The 14,433-nt window shown below is 47.3% G+C and overlaps 1 protein-coding gene across 1 annotated transcript in view; it reads left to right on the forward strand.

Annotated features, from left to right (window-relative positions):
- The first annotated feature begins 1,798 nt into the window (after positions 1-1,798).
- Positions 1,799-14,433, forward strand: part of Slc35f3 (solute carrier family 35 member F3) — a 243,123-nt gene continuing 230,488 nt past the window's right edge. The window contains exons 1-2 of the mRNA XM_021170429.2: positions 1,799-2,135; positions 2,475-2,704. Of these exons, the coding sequence (XP_021026088.1) occupies positions 2,083-2,135; positions 2,475-2,704 (283 nt within the window). The 5' untranslated portion in view covers positions 1,799-2,082. The remainder of the gene's footprint in view (positions 2,136-2,474; positions 2,705-14,433) is intronic.

Below are 14,433 nucleotides of genomic sequence, written 5' to 3' on the forward strand. Positions count from 1 at the left end.
AAGGAACCCAGATGGGGCTGCCACCTGGTCCTTTCCATCACTGACCCAGAAACCTAAGGCAGAGTCTTGAGACAAGAATATGTATACATTGAGGTTCAAAGATACCTTGGTTACTAACAGTGCGTTCAATTTGAATTTCATTTCTTTCACTTGATTTTGTAATTATCCACACTTTTAGGATCCTGTAAACAGTACTGTGTTTTTGTTTTTGTTTTAAATTCCAGATGTCCATTGTAGACAGATAGGAGTGTGGTTAAGTTTTGTACATTATCCTTGAATCTTTCAGCCTTTAAAAAAAAACCAGTTATTGTGTTACTTCATATAACTATGGCAAAATACGAGACAAAAGCAACTCAAGGAAGAAGGGGTTATTTTGGATCACACAGTTTAAAAATACACTCAGTCCATTGTGGTAAAAAAAAAAAAAAAAAAAAAAAAAAAAGACCTGGTGGAGGGAGCCTGAGGCAGCTGGTCATGGTATCCACGGTCAGGAAGCATCCGGTCACATGCTATCAACAGACAGAAGCAGCTGGTCACATGGTATCCACAGACAGAAGCAGCTGGTCACATGGTATCCACAGACAAAAGCAGCTGGTCACATGGTATCCACAGACAGAAGCAGCTGATCACATGGTATCCACAGACAGAAGCAGCTGGTCACATGATATCCACAGACAGAAGCCTCTGGCCACAGACAGGAAGCTCAGCTCATTTTCTCCTTTTTATTCAGCCCAGGACCCAGCCCATGGAATGATGCTGCCCATATTTGGAAACTCCCTCATAGACATGCTCAAAGGTTTGTTTCCGTGGTAATTCTAACATCAAATCGACAATCAAGATTGACATCACAGTTATTAATTCCGAAGGTTTTTTTTTGTTTGTTTGTTTGGTTGGTTTTTTTTTTGGTCAGCTCTGAGACTTTCCATATCTGCTTGGCTGTCATCTACAAAGACAACTTCATTTTTTCTTTTACTTTTTCCTACGTAGCAGCCATCGTCTTCCCTTTCTTGTGTAATTTAATTGTCTAGGACTCCCGGTAAGATGTTGTAGAGGCACAGCAAAGGTAGGAAGCCCTAGGTTGCCTCCCAGCAGGAAAACTGGAGTTTCTTACCTGTTTGCAGCAGGTTTCAGCAAGTTCAGCAAGTTGAGGAAGTGAGTTCTATTCTATTCCCAGTTCTCGGAGGAACAATATATCTTTCCCTAAAGCAATACATAAAGTAGCGCTGGCAGTTTGATCTCTTGGGGGAAATGTATCTCACACTCAGAAAAATGTTGGAATAGAATCTAGCTATAATTTACAGTAGCCTTTCGGGACGTGATAAGGCTATTTTTCTTCCCTTATATATCTGCGTATTTTCTGACTTTGCCCTCAGTGAAGAAGAGCGGTATGGAGGGTGATTTGGAGGTCTAGAATGGCTTAGGAACAAGACACAAAAACTGATCGGAAGCTAGGTAGGACGACAGTCTCTGTAGAGGGCACTGAAGCAGTTAGTGCCCTTTTCCTTGAGCTTGTGAGCTGAGGACTGGGCTTGATCCAGCAAATCAATCGCCACCTATTCTAAATAAGCCACTTAGTGTGCACTGTGAAATGCCAGGTTAGTTTGCTGTTTGCTTTCGTAGTAGCAGCGCTCTTTGGGGTGGCGCGCGCGCGTTTGTGTTTGGGGTGGGTGCTGGGGGGAAAGACCGAGAGACTCACGTGTCGAAACCAGAACGCCAGGACCGTGACAGGTCCCGCGCCCTAAGGTTGCAGAGCTTGCGGAGACTGGCACACTCCGGGCGGCGAGGATCTAAACGCGCGTCCCCGCCAGGTCTATGCGCGCCGAGGCCGCCACAGCCTAGCGTCCGGGTGGCTCCGGAGCGCACTACCGGGCGCGCTCTCCGGAGCTTGGGCGTCCGTGACCGCGAGTCCTAGGGCGCCGGCGGTGGCAGGCGAGGGGCGCGGCGCTGCTCTGCCACCGGCTCCGGCCAGCGAGCGCGGGCGACCTACGGGCGTCCAGACCTTTGTGGCGGCTGCGGGGAGCTCTGGCCGCGGCTCCCCCCAGCTCCAGCCTGGGCGCCCCGGGCCACTCGCTGCCGCCGCCCATGGGGATCCGAGAGTTTCCCGGCGGCGCTCCCAGGACCAAGAGCATTGCTGTGTGAGTAGCGCTGCAGGCGCCGGAGGGCAGCAGGCAGGTAGCCCCCGGGCATCCGCGACCCTGCCTAACCCGCACTGCTGCTCTCCTGGTGGGAGGGAGGGACAGAGGGACGGTCGTGTGTGGCGGAGCTTGGGAAGTTTCAGCAGCATCTCCGGGGCCACTCGCCCTAGCTCACATTGCCCGAGGCGCCCAGAGTAGGGCGCGGGACCCGACGCCGAGGTTCCTGGGAGCAGGGCACATGGCGAGCAACGCGTGGGGAGTAGCCGTGGGTCCTCACCAGTCCTCACTGACATCTCCTCCTCTCTGCCCTTGACTCATCCCGCCTTCCCGCGGCCTCAGTGGCATGAGGAGGTCACCGGACGTCAGCCCGCGGAGACTGTCCGACATCAGCCCTCAGCTCCGGCAGCTCAAGTACTTGGTGGTGGATGAGGCGATCAAGGAGGATCTGAAATGGTCTCGCTCTGTGGAGGATCTCACCAGTGGACCAGTGGGACTCACATCCATCGAGGAGCGGATCCTGCGCATCACAGGCTACTATGGCTACCAGCCCTGGGCGACCAGCTACAAAAGTAAGACCCCACGTAATTCCCTTGCCCACTAATGGTCTCCCTGCCAGAGACACAGCTACCAGGGAAGAGCACAGGGATGGTTCACTGAACCCTCTCTTCTACGTGCAGATAGGCAACTTTGATGAAGAGGCCTGGAGGCGTTTCTCAAGTCCTGAAAGCAGCGGTGGAGGTGGGAGGGAGAGGGGGAGGGGACTTTCTGTTACATTTTCTCTGACACCTCCTTGACCTGCGTCCACTTCTGAGTGATTCTGAGGGTAAGCTTGTTGTGTCTATCAGAGAGAACTGCTTCAGAGAACTGGTCTGTGTGGGTTTCTCATTGGATTCTGGTGCAGTTAGCTCAGGAGAACTCAGCCCTTGGGCCTGGAATTTAATTAATCTCTCAGGAGAAGTGATAAAGATTCATTGGATCTAGCTCTGTCTCTTTGGTTTAGGATTGTTTGGGTCCTAAGTGAGAGGATTTTGTTCAGATCTTTCTAGGTATTTGAGTTTCCGGAAGATGAGTTCTTGGGGCCGGGTGGGGGTACCTCAGACTTCACCCTGAGCCTCAGCTGATGACCTTGGCTGCAATGGTGGGGCATGAAGAAACTACCTGTGCAGGCCTGGCTGACTTGGTGACATCTATTTTGTTTTCTTTGGAAGATAGAGATTTGCCAATACAAACTCAAGAGATTGTTTGAGATGTTACCAGGGTCCCGAGTTATGCCTCTGTAGTTAGACACTGGGAAAAGATTGCAGCTCACTCCCTCGGTGGGTCTGAGAAGGAAGCATGACTCATTCATTTGTAAGAAAGTCTAGACCAACAGCTTGAAAATTCTGAAAGATTTTTTTTTAACCTTTTGCTGCTTGGAATTACAACACAATGTATTGGTTTTCCCTTAAGGGGAAACACTAGACATTTGCTTTATAATTTGATGATATTCACCAGTAAGAGTCTGTCTTTACATGAATTATTCTTAACACCCTCAAGTCCAAGCAGTTGGCTTTGGTCTTGTGTTGCTATTTGCAATAAAGGGCATGGTATTTGAGTGCTTGATTTCAATGGCCCGATTTGAGATTAAAGGTCTGTGGTGATTGTATGTAACCTAGTACAAAGCTTTCTGATATGCCCATATCCCCCCTGAACACTCCGCATCTTTGATTCTGCCACACGGTTTGACTTTTCATTGCAAAAGGAAGCTGTCTGTCACTGAAAGCCACTGAGCACAGGGTAGCAAGAATCAGAACCTTTGAGAACCTAGCCTTCCTGAGGGTGTGGAGGGGATCCCCCAGTTTTCCTGCTTTGCAAACTTTAGTTAGAAAATAAACATTCTGTGATCTGTGTCTCAGTTCTCTGCATTTATAATGAAGACGACACTGTAAATTACAGGCTTCGGGAAGTCATCTCTCGGCTCCCGAAGTCAGGATAAGGTTTATTTTTACGATTCCCTTCGTGGCTGGCTCTAAGCTCTTGTGCTGAGGTTTGTGATTTGGGGGGAGCTGGTGAGCAGATTTTGGGCAAGGTGACTCTATTATAAAGACTCCAACATACTTTGTAATAAGACCTAGGAAAGGCCACATGGAACACAAGTCACTTGTGACACCAGCAATATTATAAACACCATCTATCTTTCAGAGGCTTCTCTGAAGGAATAAGTAGGAGAAACCAAGGCTCCAGTGTGTACTGCCCTGTGAACAAAATCCTCACTCCATTTATCCTCTCCTTGTGAGGATTCTTTCTTCTTCCAAGGTATTTCCTCGCTACTAAAATGCTTTAGGTGACAAGTGACATTCTGATGAATTAATTGGCTTTAAGTTTAAATTTAGAGGCTCTGATGTTTTATTTATGCAGCAGGAGAGGGGTTAGGCCAGAGCTCTGATGTTTGCCATTTCTACCTAGCTCCAAAAATAATAACACTGGTATATCCATCTGGGCCACCAGGCCATTGCTTAGTTTGTTGCTTAATACATGAACTCAACCAACTAGAAGAGACAGTGATTACAAGGTAGTGTGTGTGCGTGTGTGTGTGTGTGTGTGTGTGTGTGTGTGTGTGTGTACCTGTGTGCACAGGCCAGAGGACAACCTTGAGTGTCATTCTTCAAGTCACATAAACCTGGAATTTGCTGAGTAGTCTGGGCTGACTAGCCAGCAAGTCTCAGCCAAGCCCCTGTTTCCACCTCTCCAGTGCTGGGATTTCAGACAGGTGACATCACACCCTGCTTTTTTATGCAGGTTCTGGGGATTGAACTCAGGCTTCAGTGCTTCCCAGAGAAACACTTCTTCAGACGAGCTCCAGAACTCTGGATGCCGAGCTTTCGTTTAACCCTAAACCTTTGGATTTTGGCACAGTTGATGTTTTCTAGGTCGTTCTTTGTTGTGTGGGGTCTGCGCAGCATTGAGCAGTATCCCTGGCCTCTGCTCGTTGGATGGCAGTAGATTGCCATTCCTCCCCCAGCTGACAACCAGAACATTTTTAGGCACCGCCAGATGTCCTCTGCAGGGTGAGCCTCTGGTTCAGAAGTACTTAGTTATTCAAGCCCTAAGGTTTGCACACCAAGCCGGCCATGATCAAGGAGTACCTATGCCTTCTGGGTTCCCTTCTCCTCCCCTGTCCTCTAGGACCATCCCTTGCGGTTTTGGGTTGGGTCACATTCTAATAATCAGCCTTCTAAAGACTCCATGAAGCAGATGCTCCTGCTGTACTCATGATTCATCGACATGCCCTAAGTTGATGACAGTTTGTAGCGAGTACTTCGCCTCTTAACAACATCCGTGCCTCCCTTCCTCAGGCCAGAGCTGAGGAAGATGAGGAACTGGCACGCCTTCACCCAGTTCACTTTGCTTCCTTCCCTGAGGTAGACATGGATTGGGAGAGAGTTTAGATAGGAAGAAGGGACCCACAGGTTGAAAGTCCCCATGTGTATGTGAACAGAGGGCTTGCAGCACAGCATGGTTGCAAACCGGTGGCCTCTCTGCCCAGGGAAACAGCACATTTTGAGAGATTTCCTGATGCTTCTTCACTTAGCGGGTACTTTGGGGAGACTCGTCCCATGACAGAACACAGAGCCAGGCAGTGGGAGATGGAGCTCCAGCGTGGGTGGCCCTTTATCCGAAGCAGCAACAACATGGCCTGCCTTAAACCAGCAGCTACAGTCAGGCCAGTGCAGGCCAGTGCAGGCCAGTGCAGGAGGAGCTAAGAGCTAGCGCTTACTCTGAGCAGGGACATTCCACTTTGTCACGGGTTCCCCTAATGGCTTCTGAATGGCTTGTGCACTCTCAAACACTTTCCTAATAGAAACACTTTTTAGGAATAGCTTTGTGGAGAATGAGCTCATGCCTCACTGTGCAGAAGTCTCTTCTGGGTCTCCTCACAAAGTGCCTGCTCTGAAACGCTCCAAAGAGGGTTGATCTCGCTTTTATATACATTCATTAATACTGCACGGCGCTTGCATGTTGAGATAAAAATGATTTAATTTTAGAATATGCTGATGGGTTTAGTTTTGAGTCATTCACAGGGTGGAAGGCAAACTAGTCCCCAGAGGCTACCCCCTCTCTAGCTTGCTCCCTCCAGCCATGAGCAGTGTGAACATAGACCAGGAGCATAGAGGGGAAGAGGGTGGAGATTTTCTGTTTAAGCCTCATGATATGTAGGGCATCTGATTAAAAAGGACACTGTTGTTTCTGGGTTCTCTAGGCTCAAGCATTGTGGTGGCTTTGTATGTGAGTAGAAGGCATATGGAAAGAAGGTCTTCTTGATTGCTCTCAGGCTATTTCTGGTAAAACATAAATGTTTATTCACCCCAGATATGGAGCCAATGACAGGCTAAAGTAGCCATATTGCTGAAGCCAAACTTGGCAAACCAGTAGCTTTATTGACATTTCTCAAAGGAGTGTGGCAAGGGGAAACTTCCTGGAGCAAGGGTAACTCAAAGCCGCTCTAGTGTGCTGATGACCTGTGGAAGCTGCATCTCCAGAGCTCTCTGCAGGATTTGCAGGCAGGTCAACAAATCAGAGAGTCTTTTCCATGCCCTGGGTCAGCCCAAGTCTCCCCAGCCACCCCCCTCTATTTCTATAAGCTTGGGGAAGAGAGGCTTTGTGTATCTGCTCAATTTGAGGGACTTCCTGAGACTTATGAGTTTCTTATTTCTTGGGTCTTAAGAAACTTCCTTCCAGGTTTCCTGCATTCTGTAAGCTTCCTTTCAGAACTTCTCTAGTCTTCAAGGAGCTTCCCTCCAGGATGGAATACTTCAGGTCAAGAAGTAGCTACTTGATACCATTGCAGACTGATGTGTGTGTACAGGCTGCTGGCAGAGCTCCCTGCAGAATGACGTATACAGTATGGTTGAGGTCACAAGAGCACAGCTTCTGTGTAACCTAATCCTTTAGAATACCACCAATCGGATCCGGCAACTCAAAACTGACACACTCTGAGAGACCGATGGTTGGCTTGTCACATTTATTCTAGAACAGAACTGATAATGTGGGATAGAGAGATGGAAGACCTACCTATACAGTTGGTGGCGAGTCCGGGATTGTTAGAAGACAGAATTTTCTGTTAGGACAGTGTCTTAGGCAGTGTTCTATTGCTGTGAAGACACAACTCTTATAAAGGAAAGCATTGAACTGGGGCTTGCTCACAGGTTTATAGGTTTAGTCCATTATCATCATGGCAGGAAGCATGGTGGTGCACAGGCAGACATGGTGTTGGAGAAGGAGCCGAGAGTTCTACATCCAGATCCGCAGGCAGCAGGAAGAGAACACTGTGCCTGGCAGGATCATTTGAAACCCCAAAGTCCACCCCCTAGTGACACTGTTCCTCCAACAGTCAAGTCACACCCGTGTCAAGTAACACCCACCAGTCCCTAATGACCAAGCAGTCAAATCTGTGGGCCTCTCTTGTCAAACCACCAGAGTCAGGGAGTAAATTTGGTTCTCTAATATAAACACATGCTAACAACCATTTGCTGAGGTGTTCTGAGTTTTGAAAATTAAAACATAGAACTGGAGGCTAGGAAGATGACTCAGGCAGCTCAGTGCTTGCCGAGCAAACATGAGGGCCTCACTTGTGTCTCCAGCACCCATGTAAAAAGCCAGTCATGACAGCACACATCTGTAATCTCAGCACTGATGAGGCAGAGTCAGGAGGATCTCTGGGGTGCACTGGCCACTTACTCCAGATCAGTGAAAGGCTTTGTCTCTAAAAATAAGGTAGAGGGTGTGTATTAGTTGGAATTCTCTAGAAGAACAGAACTTACAGTATGAATTTACATATCTAGAGAAAGGGGACTTATTAGAATGGCTTATAGGCTGTGGTCCAGCTAGTCCAACAGTGGCTGCCTACCAAGGGAAGGTCTAAGAATCCTGTAGTTGTTCAGTCTGTGAGGCTGGATGTCTCAGCTGGTCTTCAGTATATGCCAGAATCCTGAAGCAATAAACTCTAGTACCAGCGGAGGAATGGATTTGCCATCCAGAGCAAGCAGGCAGAGAGAGCAAGGTTCCTTCCTCCATACCCTTCATATAGGCTGCCAGCAGAAAGCGTGATCCAGATGAAAGGTGTATCATTCCCATGTCAAGTATCCAGACTGGAGTGGGTCTTCCCACTTCAAATGATTTAATTAAGAAAAAAAGTTCCCTCATAGGTGTACCCAGCCAGTTGGGTTTTAGTTAATTCCAGACAGATGACAGCCAAGAATAGGCATCACGGGATGATTACAGAAGACAGCCAAGTGAAGCACTGGCCTCCACACATGTATGCATGTGGGCACGGGTGGACAGATAGACACACACACACGCATGCACACACACAATTCTTTCCAGTAAGTTCCATGCTTCCCAGATCCTTCAGTTGGTAGGCAACCAGACATCACCAAGTCTTCCAATGTGGTGAGGGGCTGGCTCACTCTCATCTCTAGGGACATAACATTCCCCCGGCTTTCCCACGGTCTCCCTTTTTGGAAATCTCTCCCAGGGTCTCATACAAAGTGTGGGTTGATCCTTTCTCTGTGCTGCTGGAAACATTCCGGATGAGTTTTATTAAAAAATAAATCTATCTGTGTACAAGTCATTGAACTTGGCTGAGTCTTATCTTTGGTATATAATGATGCCCTGTAGCAGAGGGGACACCCATAGGTCCTTCAGCATGATTAGAGAGGAGCAAGAGAGTTGAGAGCCCAGCTGTGAGCCTTTGTAGATATATACAAGTCTCTACTCTAACCCTCTGGTGTTTCATCTCTAAAGTGGGACAGGGAAACAAGCTTACGTCTGACGTCATGAGGACCCCCAGACCAGTTGTTCTTGAAGATCTTGCCAGCTCACAAAGAGACTTTAACTGCCCCTCGCCATGTCTGCAGGCCAATGGTCTCCATACTAGACAGGCAGATTTGCAGAGTCAACTTTGGCCCCACTTCAACCATGCCTCTCTCCTTGAATTTGAGATTGAAGTTAAAAGTTTATTGTTAGGCTTGGCGGCCCTCCTATAGTCCCAGACACTTGGGAGCCCGGCATAGGATTATTACTAGAACCCAATAGTTTGAGGCCAGCCTGGACACCATAAAGAAGAACCATTAAGATAATAAGCTAGGCTGTAGTCAAGTCTGGAGTGTTTTCAGGAATAAAGGAGATGTCTGTCTGTGTGAGTAGGAAGCGGAGGAGCCTGGACCACTCGTAGAGATATCAGCCGATGTGTGGGGCTGAGAGAAAACCATGCTGCTTTCCAGGTCTGTCTCATTTTTTCTTTCTCACCATTGTTAACAGCCCTCCCTTCTTGTTCCCATGATCTGTGAGCAAAAAGCAGATTTTATTTTGTACGGTTGCAGACTTCTCTCTGGAGAAGAGCCCTGAGCTGTTTTCCCCGCAGGTCCATGTAGGAGCAGACTGATTGTACTAGTTAGGTGGATTCATTGCTGCGGTGTGAAAAAAACCAAGGATGGGGTATATTTCAGCTCTTGGATTTGGAAGCCTCACTCCATCATGGCAGGGTGTTTGGCAGAGCAAAGCAGCTCACATCATGGTCCAGGAAGCAGAGAGAGTGGGGTGTCGGCACTGTGCTGGTCGACACAGATCCCCATGGGATGGTTCTCCCTTACCTTCAGTACCCTCTCCTTATTCTTCTCTGGAAATGTACTTCCGCAGTCTTTTGAGTAATTCCTAGTCACGTTGACAGTGACAGTTGGAATCACACGTACCAAAGAGTGTTTAACTGGAAGGAAGAAGTTACTGCTGGCTGCTGAAGTAACTTAGACATGGAGCCCTGGGCACTATGGTGACACTTGGATACCACAGGTGCATTAAGTATTTGCTTGTCCCGTGTCAAGGCATAAATAGATTGTGTGTGTGTGTGTGTGTGTATACATGTGCACATGTGGGCACTTGCATGTGGAGGCCAGAGGTTAATCTCAAGTGTCATTCCTCAGGTACTTTGCTTCTTACTGGCCTAGAACTCATCAAGTAGGTTAGGTTGACTGACCAGTGAGGCCCAGAGATCCATCCTCCTGTCTCTGTGTATGTGAATCCTCAGCGCTGGGATTGCAAGCAAACTTCAATACACCCTGCTTATTTACAACATTTTGGGGATGGAAGGCAGATCTTCGTGCTTGCACGGCAAACTCTTCAGTGACTTATATGTACTTTACTGACTTCCCAGAATCGTATGTATTTTTTTCCCACGATGTTTTGGTCCACTTCAACGGTCAGTCTGCGTCCATCTGTAGAATAAGGGAGTGACTCCAGAACACAAAAGGACCCTGGTACATTGGAATTCACGTGGATGGTGGTGCAAAACTCTGAACAGTGCCTAGGGCGTGGCCACACTCGTTTCTTATTTGCAGTGTGAGGTAGCTTTGATGTTCGGTGTTTGAAACTGTATGGGGTGCGGAGCTTCTCTCAGATAGTTCATAGCCCAGAAGGCGCAGGCTGTATGGGACTCCTGGGATGCTGAAGTATTTAGTGTAACTTCTCAGATCGTTTCCCAGTGACATTCAAATTTTCTCCTAGTCAGTGTGCTATGTGTCGTCTCTGACGCTGGACTAGATATGAATCTGTTAGGAAATTATTTTTTTATCTGCCTTGCTATCTACTGGCAATAATGGAGCCTATAAAAATCTGGTATGTCCTAAAAGTTTTATTCAAGTCGGGGAGGAAAATGCTTCCTGGTGTCTGCCGGCTTAGGTTTCATGTTTTAGAGACTGAGCTAGCTCATTTTTAATAAATATATAAAATGGCATCTTCTTTCAAATAGTGGACATAGTTACAATTGTAGATTTAAGTGAATTGTGTTTGGGCAGCATTCTGCCCATGTGCAGATGTAGGAGCTTAGTAAACATTTTTCACCATGGGTGTGCATTGTGTTGGCATTCAATACTCCTCCGTTTCTTCCCTCTCTTTCTTCCTCTCTCTGTCATTCTCAAAATTCCCCTAAGAGGGTTGGGGAGAAGGCTCAGTTGATAAACTGTTGCACACACATGAAGAAACATCCAATGTCAACATGAGTGCACACATGCACACACACATATATGCACGCACACGGAGGTAGGGTCACACATGTACATGTGGGCCTACATACACATCCTCCACACATAATTGCCTGAAGAGTGTTTTGAAGGTTGTGCAAATACTGTAACCCAGAACAGCACACTTCAAGAGCTTATCCAAACTGTTTCACTCTGTCAGCAGCTTATCAAATATTGAATAGGAAATATTTCAGATGTTATCTGATTTTATGCAGTAGATATATTTTCAAAGCCAGTAGTTGGGCGCATATAAAATATTCAAATCATTGGAGTTAATTCTTTTTTATGATTTATTTTATTTTATGTGTGTGGATGTTTTGTTTTAATGTATTTCTGTGCACCATGTATGCATGTAGTATCCTCGAAGGCCAGGAACAGGAATTATAGATGGTTAAGAGCTGCAGTTTGGGTGCTGGGAACCAGACCCAGGTCCTCTGCACGAGCAACAAGTGCTCTCAACCACTGAGCCACCTCTCCAGGACCTACAATTCATCCTTCACACCCAGGGAAAGATGGTGCTGTGGATGGATAAACACCTTTGTCCTAGACAATGCTTTATCCGGTGTTTATCAGAAGACATTTGCAGAGTTTCAGTGTGGCACCAAGAAGTAGAAGCAAGGGGCATTTTCTGCTGTGCTAGGTCTAAAATGTCCCCTCAAAGGCTCGTGTGTCCAAAACTTGTTCCTTAGCTCAAGGGGCCTTTGGAAAGCTCTGATGCAGTCAGTAGTTGGACTAATCTACGAATAGATTTACAATTTGGTGGCGCCATTGGCAGGTGCAGGAGGCCAGGAGGTAGAGCCTGATTGGAGGAAGGGAAAAGGGAGAACTGGCCTGGAAGGTCAAGTTCTAAATGAGGACCCTTCCTTCTCTCTTCCTCCTGCCTGCGGGAAAGAGAGAAACCTCTCCCCTTGGCTCTGTGCAATGGTGTTTCTGCCTTACCAGCAGTCTAAGGACAATGGGGCCAGCCACGCATGGACTTCAGACCTGACGAACTGTGAGCCACGGTAAACCTTTCCTCCCTTAAAACACTCTTTTTCTGGGGTGTTTGTTACTGCAGCAGAAAGCTAACACGCACACTTCCTGCCCAGCCCCAGCATCACCATTTCCTGGTGAGCCGTGCAGAACACTGACTGCATAGAATTCCAGATTCATCTCCTGGGGTGGCTCTTCTGTGGGTCCCTCAAAGCAGATGATGTAATAATGGCATATACGCATCCTTCACTTGCAAATGCGCATCCATTTACTCACAGATCTACTTGACATTTATCAATGCTCGTTTCTTCGGTCATTAGAACCCCCGACACACACCGCTTCAACAGTATAATAATTACACCCATTCCTAAAGTCGCAGTGTGCTGTATGTGAGGTACAGTCACTCTTCTCAATCTACAAATCTGATTGGCTCCTGTGCCTTCTCCTCTTGCCTTGAGTCACCTCACAAGTGTACTACATGCCTATTGGTATGTTTTAAAAAAAAATACTTCCCTAAGTATCTTGGGGTTAATTTAGATCGACAATGACAAACCACAGACTAATCTCTATAACCTATAAGTAATATTACATGATGCTCTCTTATAGGGTCCATCGTAACTAGTTAGAGCCAGTATGAAGAAAGGGTTAGAGGGACATAGGTAGGTAGGGGTTCTGTGAGATGGCAGCTTTTTGTTCACAGAAAACATTGTAAGGACAGATGGCAGAAAGGCATGGGTGTGGGTATCTGTCTTAGTCAGGGTTTTTTTTTTTTTTCGAGACAGGGTTTCTCTGTGTAGCCCTGGCTGTCCTGGAACTCACTTTGTAGACCAGGCTGGCTTTGAACTCATAAATCCACCTGCCTCTGCCTCCCAAGTGCTTGGAATAATCCACCCACCCGGCTCTTAGTCAGGGTTTCTAATCCTGCACAAAACATCATGACCAAGAAGTAAGTTTGGAAGGAAAGGGTTTAGTCCACTTACACTTCCATGTTGCTGTTCATCACCAATGGAAGTCAGGACAGGAACTCACACAGGCAAGAGCTTGGAGGCAGGAGCTGATGCAGAGGCCATGCAGAGGTGCCGCTTACTGGCTTGCTTCCCCTGGCTTGCTCAGCCTGCTTTCTTATAGAACCCAGGACTCCCAGCCCAGGGACAGTACCACCCACAGTGGTTCCTCCCATCCTTGACCACTAATTGAGAAAATGCCTTACAGCTGGATCTCATGGAGGCATTTCCTCAAGGGAGGTTCCTTTCTCTATGATAACTCCAGCTTGTGTCAAGTTGACACACAGAACCAACCAGTGCAGTGTCTAACAAACAGGGAAAGGAGAGAGCCAGAGGCTCTATATAATGAATCCAAGTCAGGGTCCAGTTAGCAGACTTCCAGATTTAGGGCCCTTCCCATCCCTTTCTTCCTTCTGCTTAGTCTTTCTCCAAGGTTCAGTTCTCCATCCATCCCATGGATCAAGTTCTAGGGTCCCATAGCCCAGCCAGCACTCCAATTACAAATGGAGGTTTATACTTCAGTGAACACTCTTTCTCTCTTCTTATGTAAACTTTTCTTATGCTGGGACCAGAATTCTCATCTGTTAAAGGAGCCAAAAAATCAGGCATATTTCTCTTTCTTGTGAAATTATGTAACAATGAAGACAGCCAAAAGACTGGGTCAATGGGATTAAGCTCCACTTTCCTTCCTGGCATTTTATGTTGCAAGCATTCTAGCCTTTTGGCAAAGCCTGAGAAAGCTAACCTGAGACCTGTTTCTTCTCACACTTGGGGTCTGATAACAAGAACACCAACAATAACTCAAGCAGGTTGAGATGCACTCTTGGAATAGCTGCTCTGGGCTGAGCACCTGAGCATCCTCTGTTCGTGCTTTCTGCAGTTCCTTTAGGTAAAACCTCCAAGTCCACAGGTGTGACCATCTGAAGGGATTCTCAATGTTGGGCCTAAGAACGGCAGCACTTCTCCAATTCCTGAGACTTGATAGGAGTAATGTTTCTAGTGCATGTCTGTGTTCATATGTCTTTGAAACCCAAGCATCTTTGATCAGCAGCTCCTTTCTTTGGCTAATCCCAGAGTCACTTCTCCACAGGTTCGAGTGTCTGGGACCAACAGACTTAGCTGAGTGCTGGCCAGCCAGGATGCAATTGGGCTTCTCGAGTTGCCGATTACTGGGCTTCCATCTTCCTGATTGCTTACCTCTTTTTCTTTTCTTTACCCTGAGCACATGGAAATCTAGCTGGTCACAGGGCATCCACAGGCAGGAAGCAG

Source organism: Mus caroli, chromosome 8 (genome assembly GCF_900094665.2).
Source record: "Mus caroli chromosome 8, CAROLI_EIJ_v1.1, whole genome shotgun sequence".
In the NCBI taxonomy this organism is placed as follows: domain Eukaryota; kingdom Metazoa; phylum Chordata; class Mammalia; order Rodentia; family Muridae; genus Mus; species Mus caroli.